Source organism: Scyliorhinus canicula, chromosome 5 (genome assembly GCF_902713615.1).
Source record: "Scyliorhinus canicula chromosome 5, sScyCan1.1, whole genome shotgun sequence".
Classification (NCBI taxonomy): Eukaryota; Metazoa; Chordata; class Chondrichthyes; order Carcharhiniformes; family Scyliorhinidae; genus Scyliorhinus; species Scyliorhinus canicula.
In genome coordinates, this window is record NC_052150.1 from 174,383,281 (window position 1) to 174,402,206 (window position 18,926).

General features: G+C 47.8%; 1 protein-coding gene across 4 annotated transcripts in view; it reads left to right on the forward strand.

Annotated features, from left to right (window-relative positions):
* Positions 1 to 18,926, forward strand: part of armc3 (armadillo repeat containing 3) — a 191,054-nt gene that overhangs the window by 45,328 nt on the left and 126,800 nt on the right. The window contains exons 3-5 of one of the 4 annotated variants that reach the window (XM_038798111.1): positions 7,163 to 8,328; positions 10,904 to 11,029; positions 16,582 to 16,650. In XM_038798111.1, coding sequence (XP_038654039.1) covers positions 10,918 to 11,029; positions 16,582 to 16,650 — 181 coding nt within the window. In that variant the 5' untranslated portion in view covers positions 7,163 to 8,328; positions 10,904 to 10,917. The remainder of the gene's footprint in view (positions 1 to 7,162; positions 8,329 to 10,903; positions 11,030 to 16,581; positions 16,651 to 18,926) is intronic. The other 3 variants (XM_038798109.1, XM_038798113.1, XM_038798110.1) reach the window with 3 other exon arrangements.

Below are 18,926 nucleotides of genomic sequence, written 5' to 3' on the forward strand. Positions count from 1 at the left end.
AGGTGGATTTGAGGTCTATCGTTGAGAAGACCCGGCGCAGTGCAATCTGATTGACCATAGCAGATATGCGTGGGAGGGGGCATGCGTGAGCTGCATGTACCGATTGATGGTCTGGCTGTAGTCCATGACCAATCTGTGTTTCTCCCCAGTTTTAACGACTACGACTTGATGCCTTCCCGAAGCAACCGCTGGACCTCCGACCTGAAGATCTTGTCCTGGGTGCTGTACCATCTGCTCCTGGTGGCAACGGGTTTGCAATCCGGAGTTAGATTGGCAAAGAGGGAGGGTGGGTCGACCTTTAGGGTCACGAGGCTGCACACAGTGAGGGGTGGTACGGGCCCGCCGAATTTGAGGGTAAGGCTCTGGAGATTGCACTGGAAGTCCAGGCCTAATAGTAGTGCAGCACAGAGATTAAGAAGGACGTAGAAGCGGAAGTCGCTGAATTCTACGTCCTGGACCGTGAGCGTGACCGTGCAGAACCCCCAATTGCAACGGAATGGGATCTGGAGGCCAGGGAAATTCTTTGATTGGCGGTATGGACCGCGAGGGAACAGCGCCTTATCGTATCCGGGTGGATGAAGTTTACAGTGTTCCCGGAGTCCAGCAGGCAAGAGGTGGCCAGGTTGTGTGGACGAGACTGGTCGATCGTCACTGAGGCGAGCTGCGGTCGGTCGTCACTGGTGTCGGAGGATGGAGAGCGTGGGGGACCCAGGTCGTGGAATGCTGTCTGCGTCCATGCCCCGTGGGGAAGACAGGATAGCGGCGCCTGAAGATCCTGCAGGGAACAAAATGGTGGCGCCCATGGGCCGCACGTTGTGGGAGCTGGACAAGATGGTGGCGCCCCTGGGCCGCACATGGCTCCGGGAGGTGAAGATGGCAGCGCCCACTGGCCGCGTGTGGTCCGGGATGAAGTTGGCGCCCATTGTGTGTAGGTCAGGGGGGAGGGTGCGATAGCAGCGACTGCGCGGGCCTGGCACACCGTGGCGAAGTGCCACTTTTTGCTGCAAGCCTTGCAAATTGCAGTGCAGGCCAGGCAGCATTGATGGGGGTGCTTCTGCTGGCCACAGAAGTAACATCGGGGACTCCCGGGGTGCGCGGGTTGGCGTGTGGCGCAGGCGTACTGGCTGGGTGAAGCCCCGGCTGGGGCGGCCGTCTGTGGGGTCCACGAGGGATAGGAGGGGTGGACCTGAGTATTATGTGAGGCGACCGTCATGGAGAGTGCTAGCTTTTCAGACTGAGCTAGGTCGAGCGTGGCCCCTTCTAGCAGTCTTTGGCGTATGAGGTCCGACCCAATCCCCATTACAAACACATCGCGCATAAGACGGTTGGAATGTTCGGTGGCCGTAACGGCCTGACAGTCACAGTCCCGGACGAATGGGATTAGGGCCCGCCGGAAGTCTTTTATGGACTCAGCAGGGAGTTGAGAGCAGGTGGCGAGTATGTGCCTGGTGAAGAGTGTGTTCATTTTCTGTGCGTAGTTTTCTTTGAGGAGCGCCATGGCGTCTGCGTAATTCGGGGCATCCTGGATCAGCGGAAACCCGTTGGAGCTCAACCTTGAGTACAGGATCTGTATCTTCTGAGCCTCCATCGATGGGGTGGTCGCTGAGCTGATATAGGCCTCGAAGCAAGCTAGCCAGTGATTAAAGTTATTTTTGGCGTCGCTTGATTGCGGATCCAGCTGCAGGCTGGGGTTAAGGGGTCGGAATACTCTGCAATTGCAGTGTCAGATCATGCTCCGCATTGGGTGGATGTGGTGCTGGAGAAGGGAGTAGCGCACAGGCCGGGATGGAAATTAGATTTGGGACTTTTGGGGGACCAACTGTTCTGTGACAAAAAAAGGTAATTAAGGAATATGTAGGTTTCAACTGTACGGGTGAGGTGTTGAAGGCGGTCGTCTGGGAGGCTCTAAAGGCGGTGGTAAGGGGGGAGGTGATTTTGTTTAAGGCCAGGGTGGACAAAGAGGAGAAGTTGGAGCGGCAGAGGGTAATAGGTGAGATGTTGGAGTGGCAGAGGGTAATAGATGAGATGTTGGAGTTAGATAGGAGTTATGCATAGGATGGGGACCCAGCAAAGCTGGAAAAGAGGAAGGAACTACAGGTGAGCTTCGACCGACTGTCCACCAGGAAGGCGGTGCGCCAACTGAGACGAGCAAGGGATGCAGTTTACAAACATGGAGATAAGGCAGGTATGTTAGCAGGTCGGCTCCGGAGGGAGGCAGCGGTAAGGGAAATTGTTCAGGTAAGGGATAGGGCAGGGAAGTTGGTGGTTGCTCCGGATCTGATTATCAAGGTTTTTGAGGAATTTTATGAGAGGTTGTACAGGTCAGAGCCACCCGGGGGAGACAGTGAGATGCAGGAATTTCTAGATGGGTTGGAGTACCCGAGGTTAGGGGAGGGGGACAGTGCTACATTAGAAGGAGGCGAGAAAGGGTGCGATTGGGAGGATGCAGTCGGGGAAGGTGGCAGGGCCGGATGGGTTTCCGGTGGAATATTATACAAAATTCAAGGATAAGTTGGCACCCCTGATGGTGGGGATGTTTGAAGAGGCGATAGGGAAGGGGGTGCTGCCACAAACGTTGCGGCAGGCATCGATTTCCCTGTTGCTAAAAAAAGATAAAGATCCGACGGAGTGTGGGGCGCAAAAGTACTGGCGGGTAGGCTGGAGGGCTGCCTCCAGAAGGTGATAGGTGAAGATCAGACGGGGTTCGTGAGAGGGAGGCAGCTCTTTTCAAACATTAGAAGTGTATTGAACGTCGTTATGGCACCGGCAGAGGGGAAGGAAACAGAGGTGGTTGTGGCATTGGACGCTGAGAAGGCATTCAACCAGGTAGAATGGGGGTACTTGATGGCAGTTCTGGAGCAGTTTGGGATTGGACCAAGATTTGTGAACTGGGTAAAAGGAGCCGAGGGCGAGTTTCCGCACAAACAACATCAGCTCGAGATACTTTTCTCTCCACAGTGGGACTAGGTAGGGATGTCCTATGTCCCACCTGCTGGTTGCACTCACGATAGAGCCGTTGGCCATTGCATTAAGAAGTTTGGGGATATGGAAAGGAATAGTGCGGGGGAGGGGGGTGGGGAGGGGGGAAAGTGAGGAGATAGAGCATAGGGTGTCCTTATATGCTGATAACTTGCTGTTATACCGAGTGTCGATAGGGGGAATATTGGAGCTGCTTCGAGTGTTTGGGTCTTTCTCTGGGTACTAACTAAATCTAGACCAGAGTGAATATTTTGTGGTGTCTTGGCTGGGGGTGGGGGGGCTGCCATTCCGTAGGACAGGGGCTCACTTTAGGTACCTCGGGGTGCAGGTTGCCCGGGAGTGAGGGGGGGGGGGGGGGGGCTCCGCAGGTACAAGATTTCTAGTTTGGTGGGGAGAGTGAAAGCTGATCTGGCAAGGTGGGTGGTCTCCCTCTGTCACTGGCGGGTTGGGTAGAGGCGGTTAAAATGGACTTGTTGCCGCAATTTCTGTTCATTTTACATGCCTGCTGATCTTCCTGCCAAAGGCTTTTTTTCAGAGAGATTGAGGGAAGGATTGCGTCATTCATATGGGGAGGGAAGGTGGCCAGAGTTAGAAAGGTGCTGCTACAGAGGGGAAGGCAGGCAGGGAGTTTGGGTCTCCCGAACCTGATGTACTACTACTGGGCGGCGAATGTGGAGAAGGTGCAGAGCTGGGTCAGAGGGGTTGATTCCCAGTGGGTCAGAACGGAGGAGAGTTTGTGCAAGGAGTTGGGGCTGAAAGCACTAGCAACAGCGCACTCCCGATAGCCCCGGGGAAGTATTCAGGGAGTCCGGTAATAATAGCTTCATTGAGAATTTGGAGGCAGTTTCGCCAACACTTCAGGTTGGGGGCAGGGTCAAGGGAAATGCCGATTCGGGGGAACCACAGATTTGACCCAGGGCGGTGGGATGGAAATTTTCGGAAATGGGAGGAGAAGGGGATCAAGACACTGAAAGATTTGTTTCTTGGCGGTCTGTTTGCAGGATTGAAGGAACTGGAAGTGAAGAATGGGCTGGAGCGGGGGAAATGTTTAGATACATGCAGGTTTGCGATTTTGCCAGAAAGGAGATACAGAACTTCCTGGAGGAACTGGCGTCCACATTGCTGGAGGAGGTGCTGATGACAGGGGGACTGGAGAAGGCGGTAGTAGCAGTTTACGGAGCTATTTACGGAGGTATTTTAGAAGAGAAGGCACCACTGGAAGGGATCAAAGCAAAGTGGGAGGAAGAGTTGGGAGGGGTTCTGGTGTGAGGTCCTCCGGAGAGTGAATGCTTCCACCTCGTGTGCGAGGTTGGGGCTGATAGAGCTGAAGATGGTATACGGAGCACACCTCACGAGGGCGAGGATGAGCCGATTCTTTGAAGGAGTAGAAGATGTGTGTGAATGTTGCGGGGAAGCCCTGCTAATCACGTTCATATGTTTTGGTCCTGTCCAAAGATAGAGGATTACTGGAAGGAGGGTTTAGGGTAATTTTTAAAGTGGTGTAGGTGAAACTGGACCTGGTCCCCCGGGAGGCCATGTTCGGGGCGTCAGACCAGCCAGGGTTGGAAACTGGTGCGGAGGCAGATGTTGTAGCCTTTGCCTCGTTGATCGCTGAAGGTGGGTCCTGATGGGTTGGAGAGCAACCTCTCCACCCTGTGCCCTGGTGTGGCGGGGGGTCCTGTTAGAATTCTTGACTTTTGAAGGTTAAGTTTGAACTGAGGGGAAGGATAGATCGGTTTTACAATTCATGGGCGTTATTCATTATGCACTTTCAAAAACTGGATAACATCGAACAGTTGGGGTGGGTGGGAGGGTTGGGGGGAGGGGAGCAATGTGTGTTAATGGTGGCTTGGGTGATTCCGGATTTGTTTTTGTCATTTGTTTATGTGGACATGTGGGCGAATGTTTGGTGGGAGGATGGGATCGTTGTTATTGATAAGGGGATTGACATATTTGTTACTGATTATTGTTTATTGTTGGTGGGTATAAATTTGGGAGAAAATGTGAAAAAGGAGGAGAACAAAGACATATTTTAAAAAAAAGAGTAGCAAGGATAATCCAGGGAACTACAGGCCGGTGCGCCTTGCGTCAGTGGTAGGGAAATTACTGGAGAGAATTATTTGTGACAGGATCTACTCACATTTGGAAGCAAGTGGTCGTATTAGTGAGAGGCAGCACGGTTTTGTGAAGGGGAGGTCATGTCTCACTAACTTGATAGAGTTTTTCAAAGAGGTCACAAAGATGATTGATGCAGGTAGGGCAGTGGATGTTGTCTATATGGACTTCAGTAAGGCCTTTGACAAGGACCCTCATGGCAGACTGGTACAAAAGGTGAAGTCACAGAGGTGAACTGGCAAGGTGGATACAGAACTGGCTAGGTCATAGAAGGCACAGAGTAGCAATGGAAGGGTGCTTTTCTGATTGGAGGGCTGTGACTAGTGGTGTTCCGCAGGGATCAGTGCTGGGACTTTTGCTGTTCATAGTATATATAAATGATTTAGAGGAAAATGTAACTGGTCAGATTAGTAAGTTGGCGGACGATACAAGGGTTGGTGGAATTGCGGATAGCGATGAGGACTGTCAGAGGATACAGCAGGATTTGGATCGTTTGGAGACTTGGGCGGCGAGATGACAGATGGAATTTAATCTGGACAAATGTGAGGTAATGCATTTTGGAAGGTCTAATGCAAGTAGGGAATATACAGTGATTGGTAGAACCCTCAAGAGTATTGACAGTCAGAGAGATCTTTGTGTACAGGTCCACAGGTCACTGAAAGGGGCAACACTGGTGGAGAAGGTAGTCAAGAAGGCATACGTCATGCTTGCCTTCATTGGCCGGGGCGTTGAGTATAAAAATTGGCAAGCCATATTGCAGCTGTATAGAACCTTAGTTAGGCCACACTTGGCGTATAGTGTTCAATTCTGGTCGTCACACTACCAGAAGGATGTGGAGGCTTTAGAGAGGGTGCAGAAGAGATTTACCAGGATGTTGCCTGGTATGGAGGGCATTAGTTATGAGGAGAGGTTGAATAAACTTGGTTTGTTCTCACTGGAGCGAAGGAGGTTGAGGGGCGACCTGATCGAGGTCTACAAAATTATGAGGGGCATAGACCGAATGGATCGTCAGAGACTTTTTCCCCAGAGTAGAGGGTTAATTACTAGGGGGCATAGGTTTAAGCTGCGAGGGGCAAGGGTTAGAGGAGATGTACGAGGTGTTTTTTGCACATAGGGTAGAGGGTGCCTGGAACTCGCTGCCAGAGGAGGTGGTGGAAGCAGGGACGACAGTGACGTTTAAGGGGCATTTTGACAAATACATAAATAGAGGGATCCTCTGAAGTGGAGAAGATTTTAGTTTAGACGGGCAGCATGGTCGGCGCAGGCTTGGAGGGCCGAAGGGCCTGTTCCCGTGCTGTATTTTTCTTTGTTCTTTGTTGGATGGAAATCAGGATCTGCGCCACCTCCTGGGAAACTGATTGCCATTTCATCTGGTGAGCGAAAGGCCTTCTTCCTGTGTCCATAAAATACACATGTACGCCGCTGCTGGCCCACTGCCTTATCCGTTGATAATTCAAATTGTGTCCGCAGCTTTTTCCTACTTTTGGGGCAAGTGAGTACTGATTGTCCAACTCCAGGATGGAGTCCACCAGCCTCTACGGTTTAGCTCTCACTGTCTTTTCCATGTCCACTTTGTAGGAAATTATCTCTCCCGATAACCACCTTAAGGGCTTCCTACAGCGTGGAAGATGAGATGGACTCTGATATTAACCAGTGTAAACCTAGAATAACTTTAAATCAACAAACCTATTGAGAGAATGTTATCCTCATAGTGGTGACTCATATGAGTTCTGTAGAGGATTTTATACTTTAAAAAAAAACAGAGCAATTGTGAAGTTGATTGGTCATTTGAACTGGTTGAGAGCTCTGACTGGAGCAGTTTTGATGTTTTGGGAGTTAACTCCCACGATAAAACACTCTCAGCTGTAGAATGTTTCAAAAACAAAGAAATAGAATAAAATGTATGCTGAAGTTCCCATCATTAAATAAGCAAAGAATATGAAACTAGTAATTTTTAGTGATAGTTTCCACGCTACTCATCTTGAAGGGTATTCTCGTGCAACAATATTTCTTCCAGTGTGTAATTTTAAAGGGTTTATTATTGTAATTAGTTCATAATTCATTTTAGTAGGAAGAAGCAGAGAGACAAAGAGGTGGTGAGGGAATCAACAAAAGGAAAACACATACGTGACCTCTTCCACATCAATCTACCTGCAGCAGATGCATTTGTCCATGACAGCATCGGTAGGAGTGACTACTGCACAGTCTTCGTAGAGGCAAGTCCCATCTTCACATTGTGTTGCGTGGCACTACCACCGTGCTAAATGGGATAGATTTTGAACAGATCTAGCAACTCGAGACTGGGCAACCATGAGACAATGTAGACCATCATCAGCCGCAGAATTGTACTGTAACCCCATTGCCTGGCATATCTTCCACTCTACCATTACCACCAAGCCAGATGATCAACCCTGGTTCAATGAAGAATGGAGGAGGGCATGGCAGGAGCAGCATACCTAAAATGAAGAATAAAGCTGATGAAGCTACAATATAGGACTACTTGTGTGCCAACCAACATATAAGCAGCAAGTGATAGACAGAGCTAAGTGATTCCAGAGCCAACGGATCAAATTTAGTTCTGCAGTCCTGCCACATCTAGCTGTGAATGGTAGTTCACACATTCACACAATTAAATAACTCACTGGATGAGGAAGCTTCACAAAAGTCCCTATCCTCGAAGATGGGTGCCGAGCACATCAGTGCAACAGATGAGGCTGAGACATTTTCTACAATTGTCAGCTAGAAGTGTTGAGTGGATGATTCATCGTGATTTCCTTTGGCGGTCCCCAGCATCACAACTGTCATTCTTCAACCAATTCGATTCATTCCATGTGACATTATGAAACTCCTGAAGGCACTGGATACTGCAAAGGCTATCGACCATGACAATATTGCAGCAATAGTATTGAAGTCATGCGCTCTAGAACTCGCCACACCCCTAGCCAAGCTGTTCCAGCAATGCTATAACACTGACATCTACCCAGCAGTATGGCAAATTGCCCAGCTATGTCCTATACACAAAAAGCAAGACAAATGCAACACACTCAATTATCGCCCCATTAGTGTCTTCTCGATCATCAATAAAGTGATGAACAGTGTAATCAACAGTGTTATCAAGTGACACTTGCTTAACAATAATCTGCTCAATGATGCTCCGTTTAGGATCCACCAAGGCCACTCATCTCCGGACCTCATTACAGCCTTGATCCAAAAGAGCCGAACTCCACTCGTGAGGTGAGAGTGATTGCCATTGATATCAAGGGTGTATTTTACCAAGTGTAGAGTTAAGGAGCCGTTGCAAAATTGGAGTCAATGGGAATCGGGCGTGAAATTCTTCACTGCATGGAGTCATGCCTAATCCAAGGGAAGATGATTATGATTGTTCGATGTCACTCATCTTAGCTCCAGGACATCACTGTAGGAGCTCGTCAAGGTAGTGTACTAGGCCTAGCCACCTTCAGCTGCTTGAACAATGACCTTCCTTCCATCAATAGATCAGAAATGGGGATGCTCACTGCCAATTGTACAATGTTCAGTACCATGCATGCATCTAATCCTGAAACAGTTCATGTCCAAATGCAGCAAGACCTGGACAATATCCAGGTCTGGGCTGGCAAATAATATTTGCGCCACACTAGTGCTAGACAATGACCATCTTCAATAAGAGCAAATCTCACCCCTCAACATTCCATGGCATTACCGTCAGAGAGTCTCTCACCGTCAACATTCTGGGAGTTGCCATTGACCAGAAACTTACCTGGACTAGCCAAAGAAAACTGTTGTCTTAAATTGCTGCAGTCTATGTAGTGTAGATATACATACAATGGTGTTAGGGAGTGAGTTCCAAGATTTTGACCCAGGGTTAGTGAAGGAATGGCAATACATTTCCAAGTCAGGGTGGTTTGCAGCTACTCTTAAAATCATAGATCCCTACAGTGTAGAAGAAAGCCATTTGGCCGACTGAGTCTGCACCAACCCTTTGAAGGACCACCCTACCTAAGCCTAATCGCCTGACCTATTCCTGCAACCCCACCCTAAAGGGCAGTTTATCATGGCCAATCCACCTAACCTGCACATGCTTGGACTATGGGAGAAAACCGGAACATCCGGAGGAAACCCACGCAGACACAGGGAGAATATACAAACCCCACTCAGTCACTGGAGGTTGGAATTGAACCCGGGTCCCTGGCACTGTGAGGCAGCAATACTTACCACTGTGCCTCCCCAGGCTACATTTGTGACTGTTATGGCTACAAGAGCACTTCAGAGGCTAGGAATCCTGCGGTTTGTAACTCTCCTCCTGACACCCCAAAGCATGTCCACAGTCTACAAGGCACAAGTCAGGAATGTGGCGGAATACTCTCCCCTTGCCTGGATGAGTGCAACTCCAACAACACTGAAGAAACGTGACACCAGCCAGGACAAAGCAGAGCACTTGATTGACATCCCATCTGCAAACATTCACTCCCTCCACCACCGGTACATACTAGCAGCAGTACATCTTCAAGATGTACTGCAGGAACTCACCAAAGCCCTTTGGGTAGCACCTTGCAAATCCATGACCACTACCATCTCAACTGATTTCGGCAGCAGATACATGGGAACACCACCACCTGGAAGTTCCCCTCGCGTGACCTCTTTTCTCAATTTCTCCCTGGGTAAATTCTCACTGCAGTACAGTGTATGACCACATGAGGCTGATGTAGAGGCCGGTGCCATGGACGTTTGCCTCCCTGGGTCACTGTTACAGTCACTGCCACCAACACAGCCTTCAGCAGTCACTTCCATCCCTGCAGTAGTTGATCAGCCAGGTTAGTCTGCACCTACAGCTGAAGAGTTTTTAAAAAAATCAATTATCTTTATATTCATTTCCTGCCGATACTCCTTCTGCACAGTTAGTTTCCAGCAGTGTTTCGCACTCTTTTTTTTTTTCCAGGCCTGCATCTCCCACCCAAAACCAAGTGACTGCTGACTGGAATATGTTTCCACAAGTACCACAGTCAGTACCCCTTATACTTGATCTAGCAGATAATTCCTGTGTCTCCTGTGGGATCTTCCCACCTTTCAATTGGTCCATTGTCACAAAGATGATTCATGTTTGCCCCATTCTGAACTCGGCTCTGGGGCGACGGGTTTGGGAACTTCATCCATCCCAGTCAGGAGGGAAATGCATCTGTTCAAGTACAGCTCATGGGCAGCAGGGAGTCAAGGGTCACACAAAGAAACCAACTTCAGGGTTAACCTTCTGAATCAGATGCATGTTTAATGTCTGCCATTGTTACCATTGGCAATTAATCTTGAATTTCTGTTACCATTAATGTTGTCAGTGTTGGTTCAATTTCTGCGACAGTTAATCTTGTTGATGTGTGTTGAGTTTCAGTTACTCTTAACCTTGTCAATCAGATCTATGTATAAAATTGTGCTGTGTGTGCATAAGAGGTTTGATGTATATTTAAAATGGGGAGCCGCCCTCCACTCACTTTGAGATCAGCCGCTGTCTCAGTGAGACTGACTTTAAGATCGATGGTGAGTCTCCTTCCTTCCCCATCAGCCCAAAATCCAGATGTGTTTCCAAGAATTTCCTCATTCCCCCTTCAAACAATAATAATGATGATCTTTATTAGTGTCACAAGTAGGCTTACAATAACACTGCAATGGAGCCACTATGAAAACCCCCTAGTCGCCACACGTCAGCACCTGTTTGGGTACAGTGAGGGAGAATGCAGACTGTCCAATTCACCTAACAAGGACATCTTAAGCTTTAAGTTTGGCACAATAGATAATGATGGTGGTGTTTGTTTTGTTCTAGGGGATGACAACAAAATGAATCTTCTGGGACTTGGAGCCATTCCAAGATTGGCTAAATTAATATCCCATGAAGACAAACAAATCCATATGTATGCTACTATGGCCTTTGGAGTAATGTCAACCAATAGTAAGTACCTTGAACTGGATTTATTGTTTTTTGGGGAAAATAGAGAAAGCAAGGTAAAGAATCAAAGTCTGTGGTGCAGGACATAATGAAAACTAAAAAGAATAAAAGAGAACTTGGCTTTAAAATCCCAAATATTATATGAAAAAAGAAAGACTGATAGACATAAACAATTCTATAATTTCCTTGCAGAGAAAGACTGATGAATCTTAATACTGCCACAGTTATTGTTATTTTTGATAGAAGGCATAGTTGGAGTTTAGAAGAAGTAAGAAGGAAATCTGATAGCATTGGACATTGTACTGTAGAGAGACACGAAAAGTAGAGAAATAGAGAAAATTAGCTGTGATTGAGAGATTGTTTATAAAAGCATAGAAATTAGAAGCGAGAGAAGTCCACTGAGCTCATCTAACCTGCTCCGCCACTCAATCTGATCATGGATGATCGTCTATTTTGGTGCCGTACGCCAGTTCTCTCCACATCAGACAAGATTTTTGATAGGAGCACAATTTAAATCACGAAGACAATTCAACTTGAGAGGGAACATTTGTCCCGATATCATGATTTGGGATGGAAGAAATAATTGTAGTGCAGTCACTGAGGTGGCATTGAACAGGTGTTTAATTAAAGGCCCAGTGTCCCGTATGCTTTCAAGAAGGAGTCGACAATGACCTGGAGCTCTGTTTCTGAATGAGTGAGCACACAAGAATCATCCGAATGCTGAATTTCAATGACTGAAGTCGCAGTAATTTTGGTTTTGGTTTGAAGGCAGTGTACAGTTTTCTGTCAGTTCTGTAAATTATCTCCATGCTTTTGGGTAATTTGCTGAAGGTGAGGGGCAATATTACAGCAAGGGAGATGGAGAAGAGGATCGGTGTGATGACACAGCCTTATTTGATCCCAGTCTTCACAGAAGATACGGTCTGTGGAGGGTCCTCTGGTAATAGTCACAACTTGCATGTCGATTGGATTGGATTGGATTTGGATTTGAGTTTATTGTCATATGTACCAAGGTACAGTTAAAAGTATTGTTCTGTGAACAGTCCAGACAGATCGTTCCATACATAAAAAACATAGGACATACAATAGACACGCAATGTAAATACATAGACATAGACATGGGGTGAAGCATACTGAGTGTAGTACTACTCTGCAGAGAAGATGCATGGAGAGTTCAATTCAGTCCATAAGAGGAATTCAAGAGTCTGGCAACAGCGGGGAAGAAGCTGTTTTTGAGTCTGTTCGTGCATGTTCTTTTATATCCCCTGCTGATGGAAGAGAGAATAACCAAGATGGGAGGGGTCTTTGATTATGCTGCCTGCTAGATTTCCGGTGGCGAATGAGCGGTTGGACACAGTGCAGCTCCAGATCAAATGCTTCAATATGAGCTCTTTTTTTTACCCAAAAGTGGGAGAATTTACCCAAAAGTGGGAGAATTTTCACAGGAAAGTGTAGCTGAAGGTGTGGAGGAGAGGTTCCACCCGGGAGTGGCATGTCTGCTGCTAATCAGACCCGGCAGAAGAAGGTTAAAGACCTGGCCAAGGAACTGGAGGAGATCTGTGGCGCAGCAACAATTGGAAAGATTGTGGGGAGGAAGGTTGTTGCTCGCTGGAAAGCCCCAGATGGAGCAGCTGATGGCGTTCATCAGAGACGGGTTCCGCCAGCAGTGAAAGGAGATGCAGGAAGACCGGTTGAAGGCCATTGAGGGAGCAGTAATACCTTTGAAAGGCTCAATGGAAAGAGTCGAGAAGTGCTTGGAGGCACAGGGATCCGGGAGATGGAAAAGGTGATGTCTGACCACAGTGGTTGGGTGGTGGCATTGGAGTTGATTGGGTGGTGGCAGTGGAGTTGGGACTCTTGGGGGACCTTTGCAAGTCGCTAAGGGCAAAGGTGGAGGGGCAGGAGACTAGATCCAGAAGGCAGAAGCTGCATATTGTTGGCTTGCCTGAAAGTGTGGAAGGCACGGGTGCCACGAGAAAAGTCTCATGGATGCTCGTGGACTGGTGGCCAACGGGGTGCTGGACAAGGCCCCAGAGGTGAATAAGGCACACAAGTCCCTAAGGCAGAAGCTAAGAGTGTGAGAGCAGCCACCGGCGGTGATTGTGAGGCGCCACAGGTTTGTGAAGATGGAGAAGATTCTGCGGTGGGCCAGGGAGAAGCAGAACTGTGAATGTGAGGGGAACAAGGTACAATACTATCAGGGCATTGGAGCGGATCTGGCGAAAAAGCGCGCCGGGTTCAACAAGGCCAAAGTGGTTTGTTACTGAAGGCAGATCAGGTTTGGGATGCTGTAGCTGGTGAAACTGTGGGTGACTTTTGAAGGCCGGAAGTACTATTTTGAAACTCCAGAGAAGGCCAGGGACATTATTAGAGACCATAAACTGGGGGAGAACTGAACATTGATGGTAGCTGGAACAACAGAGTTCAGAATATGCGGGTAGTGTGAGAGCTGGAGGATGGGGCGATTTTTTTCTTCTCGGCTGGGGTAAGTTTGTTGTTGTGATTGTTTGTTTGCTAACGGATAAAAAGCTTGTAATGGGGCAACTCTCTCCCCCCCACCCCCGACCACTTGTGTTTCTTTTTCGGGGGGGGTGACCTGTGTTTTTTGATGTGTCTTTGTTTGTGTGAGGTAGGGTGGGTCCACAGGGAGCCATTTGCACAGACCAAGGAGGAGAAGGCGGGGCGAAGGCTGGAGGGGTAGATAGGAAGAGTCTTTGTGCAATAGCTGGCAGATAATGCTGGCGAACAGAAGTGAGGTGGAGGTGTGGCCGCGGAGGTTGGCCATGTGCGATGGGGTTGGGACGAGGTGGGGAGAGGAGGGACACGATGTGGCAGGGTTGGAGTAGGAACGGGTTATGGATGGAGAAGGGGGCCATCTTGGATGGGTCCAGTTTACAGTGAAATTAAAGGGGACAGAATTGGAAGGGGAGGATGGCGGACAGTAGAGGAGAGTGGAGGTGCAAGCTCTAGTAAGTTCATAAGATGGAACATACAAGAACTAAACGGGCCGGTGAAGAGGTCCCGAGTATTCATGCACTTGAGGAGCTTGAAGGGGGTGTTTGTCTTTCTGCAGGAGTCGCACCTCCGGGTGAAGGATCAGGTCAGGTTGAGAAAGGGTCAGGTGTTTCACTCTGGCTTCGAGACGTGGAAGGGGAGGGTAGGATTGGGGATATATACAGGTGCCTGGGGGAGCTGGGGGGGCGAGTGCAGGTGGTGAGGATTAAAGAGAAATGGGAGGAGGTGCTGGGGGGCAGGGCAGGTAGATAGAATGGGGTGAAAAGGGGGAAAAAAACTTGCACAAACTGTGAAATGTGGAGAATGTCCTTCGATGTGTTTATGCTTTTGTACTTTTGAAAGTTCGGAATAAAATACATTTTTAAAAAGATTATGCTGCCCACTTTCCCAAGGCAGCGGGAAGTGTAGACAGAGACAATGGATGGGAATCAGGTTCGCATGTTGGACTGGGCTGTGTTCACGACTCTCTTTAGGTTCTTACGGTCTTGGGCCGAGCAGTTGCCATACCAGGCTGTGATGCAGCAAGATAGGATACTTTCTGTGGTGCATCTGTGAAAATTGTTAAGAGTTAATGTGGACATGCCGAATTTCCATAGTTTCCTGAAGAAGTATAGGCTCTGTTGTGCTTTCTTGGTCGTAGCATTGATGTGGGTGGGCCAGGGCAGATTGTTGGTGATGTGCACACCTAGGAATTTGAAGCCGTCAGCCATTGCTTCCTCGGCAGCATTGATGCAGACGATGTGTACGATACTTCACATCCCAAAGTCAATGACCAGCTCCTTAATTTTGCTGATGTTGAGGGAGATATTGTTGTCGTTACACCACTCCACTATTTCTCTATCTCTCTCCTGCATTCTGACTCATCATTGTTTGTGATCCGACCCACTACAGTCGTGTCATCAGCAAATTTGTAGATGGAGTTGGAGCCAAACTTCCTGGGTGTCACCATCACCAAATGTCTGTCCTGGTTCACTCCTATTGATGCAACAGTCAAGAAAGCCCAACAACGTCTCTACTTCCTACGAAAGCTAAAGAAATTCGGCATGTCTGCATGGACTCTCACACACTTCGACAGATGTGCAATAGAGAGCATCATATCCGGCTGGTATGGCAACTGCTCGGTCCAAGATTGCAAGAAACTGCAGAGTGTGGTGAACTCAGTTCAGCGCCTCACACAAGCTTGACACTCGACCCCCCCCCCCCCCCCCCGTCGTGAACTCGGCCGAGTTTCACGACGGCCTCGGAGGCCGCTCCTCTCACCTTATTCACCCCCACCCGGGGGGCCTAGGAGCGGCGCTCTGTAACTCTCGGCCGCCAGGCCTTGACTCTTGCGCCAAGGTGGCGTGCCGAGAATGATGCGACGGCGGCGCCTAAGTGACGCCAGCCGCGCATGGGCAGGTTGGCCGGCTCCAACCCGTGCATGCGCGGCTAATGTCACGATGGCTGATGGCTCAAACCCGCGCATGTGGGGTTGCCGTCTTCCCCTCTGCTGCCCCGCAAGACGTGGCGGCTTGATCTTGCGGGGCGGCAGAGGGGAAAGAGTGCGTCGCTTTGAAACGCTGGCCCGACGATCGGTGGGTACCGATCGCAGGCCAGTCCCCTCGCGAACACGGCCGTGGTGCTCACTCCCCTCTCTGCCCCCCACAAGCTTCAAAAGAGCATTTGCTGAGCGGAGAATCGCGCCCATTGCCTTCTTCCAGACCCTTCCTTCAGGCAGGAGGTACAGAAGTCTGAAGATCCACAAATCCAGACATAGGAACAGCTTCTTCCCCACAGCTACAAGACTCCTCAACAACTCCCCCTCGGACTGATCTGTTCCCTGTAAGAAGACTTTTCACAACACCCTATGCTGCTCTTGCTCATGTATTTGCTTTGTTTGGCCCCTTGTTCCACACTGTAGCCAACCACTTACTGTCGATGTAACATTTGAGAATGTTCTCTGTTGATTATTCTTTTGTCTACTATGTGCGTTCCCTCGGCTGCAGAAAAATACTTTTCATTGCACCTCGGTACATGTGACAATAAATCAAATCAACACATCCAGCATATCCCATAAATGAATTTTTTTTAAACTGTGTAATAATTGCAGCACTTGCCTGACTTTCAATGAGACCCATGAGTTGCTGCTGTGTTCTTACTCTTGTGCCAAAGGCTAGATTCGTGGAGCTTGGGAAATCCATGGAAATGTTGTTAAATTCAATATTACATTGAACAAATGCTTTAGTGGAACGATTAAGACATTCAAATCCCTGGCGTGTGTTTCTCGCAACTTGCTGAGTGTGCCTGAATAGATTCTGGTCATCAACATGTTGGAGCAAGCTTCCAGACACAATTGCATCTTTGGCCACCTTAACACTGCATCGAGACATATTCTTTGTTCCATGTTAAAATTGTCTCCTTTTTCTCTTTTTGAACAATGATTTGTGTCGCGTTCAAATGAAATAGCCTTTGGGTGCAATGGCCTTGCTTTGGTAAAGTGAATAAAGAGATATAAAGCTGTTGATTAATTTTCTTCATGCTGATATTTTAATTTTTTTCAGGTGAAGTTCGAAAATCAATGAGACAATTGAATTTCCTACCATCCATTATTGCATGTCTAGCTCCAGATGGTAATTCTAAGCTTCATTTTTATTAGTCGTAATCTACAAATAATGTAATTCTGAGAATAAATTTATTTTTAAAATTTGTATATTTCATAGGTTTTAATTTCTTCCAAATAACACAAGAAACATTTTTGATTCAAAACAGGTACAGTATAAAACCAGAATTATTGCAAATATAAAAACAAAAAGAAAATTATCCCAATAATACAAACAAAACAAAGAAAAATAAAATAACAGCTGACAGTGTCCAGATCTTTGAAAATTGCTATCTCAGGTAGAATCTTGCAACAGAACCCCTGATTGTGAATTTAATTTTCTACAAAAAGGATATTAATTCCCCAAGCCACTTAGAGGCAATAGGCGGAGCGGGAGACTTCTAACTGAGCAGTATCCGCCTCAGTGCTTTCAATGAGGCAAAGGCAATAACATCCGCCTCTACCCAAGAGTGAATTGCCAGGGAGTCTAAAACCGCAAATATATTGGGCATGGCTGTAAACCTAATTGGAGAATAATAAACATAGTGTTAAAAAAGTAAGCCCAGAAACTGGAGCAGGACCACAAATATGTGTTGATCTGTGGGGGCAAGCGAAAAGCGGTCACATCTGTTCTCAACATGCAGGGGAATAATCGCTCATCTTTCCGTGGTGAAGTGTGTCCTATATAGCACTTTGAACAAAATTAGGCTCAAACAGGCACATGAGACGTGGTGTTGACCCTGTGTATGGCCTCTCTCCAGACTTCACTTGCGAGTGCAGGGCCCAGTTGACCAAATGTTCAAATTACCTAACGCCATGTCTTTCGGGACTTGTGGGAGGAAACCAGAGCACCCTGAGGAAACCCATGCAGATGAGGGGCGAACATGCAGCCTCCACACAAAGAACCTGGGACCCTGGCACTGTGAAGCAACAGTGCTAACCACTGTGACTGTATGTAATGAACTTTGAGACAGGGAGTCGTAGAACATATCTAACAGCAAAGGTGTAAGCTGTTCCAAGAATTTCTTATAGAACTCTATTGGAAAGCCATCCAGGCCAGAGACCTTACCAGCCTGAATAAGACCAATGCATTTTAAAATCTCATTGGGCTTGAATGTGGGGGGGCAACTCACAACTCTTGACTGTTTCGACAGACGGGATGGGCAATCTGTCCTGAAAATCATCCATGATCGACTTGTCTGTGGAGGCTCTGGTTTATACAGGTCACAATAGTAGTACGTAAAAACCGCATTGACTTGGCGAGGGGTGAAAACGAGGTTGCAGCCCGGGTTGAGTACCTGGGGGGATCTCGCGGGAGTCCAATTGGTGTTTATGTTGGTGTGATATAAGACCACTGGCTTTTTCCCCATATTCGTTCAAAGTACCCCTGAAGCACTGGAGCAGACATGCGGCCTTATTGGTGGTCAGTAACTCAAACTATGTTTGCAAGTTTTGTCTGCTTGCATATAATTCCGGTGTGGGATCAAGTGAGTACTGGTGATCCACCTCTAAAATGGAGTCCTCCAGTTCCTGTTCTAATTTCCTCGCCTTTAGCACATGTGCTCTATTAGAACTAATTTCCTCCCGAAGGACTACATTAATAACCTCCCACAACGTGGAAGGGGAGATGGAGTCGGACCTATTTAATTCAATGTAGTCGTCAATAGAGGTGGACAGGCTCAGCCAGCAAAGTAGTATCCAACCTCCACAGTAGACGTTGGGTGTGGCTAGACTCCAACAAAGTTTGGGGCGCGGTCAGACATTACAATTGCTGAGTACTCAGCCGCCACCATCGATGGGAGGAGAACCCTATCCAGAATTTTAAAAATCAATACGAGAATACACATGGTCAACAAGAGAGAAAAAGAAGAAATCCCTGTCATTCAGATGTAAAAAAAAATAGCAGGGGTCTACCCATCCCATCTGAGCCATGAAGGAAGACAAAGCTCTGGCTACTCCCCATGGGACAAAATTTGGATTTTGATTGATCCAAATTTGGGTCCAGAAGGGAAGACAGCAAAGAGTTGATTAAATTTTTATCACCCCAATTAATGCCCAATGGGCAATAAATGCTGGCCTAACCAGCGACACCTACATTCTGCAATTTAATTAAAAAACCTGGGAGCACTCCAGGCACAACCATCGCAAGAAGAAAGGACCCTGGCTTTCGAACCCAGAGATGACATCCACATCGAGTGTCTGTAGCCTGCCAGCCTCCTTTACTAAGTGTGGGTAAAACCCAAAGCTCAGCTGTGAGTCTGAGTCAGATTTTGTTGAGTAATAGAATTGTGAATAAAATTGCGTTTA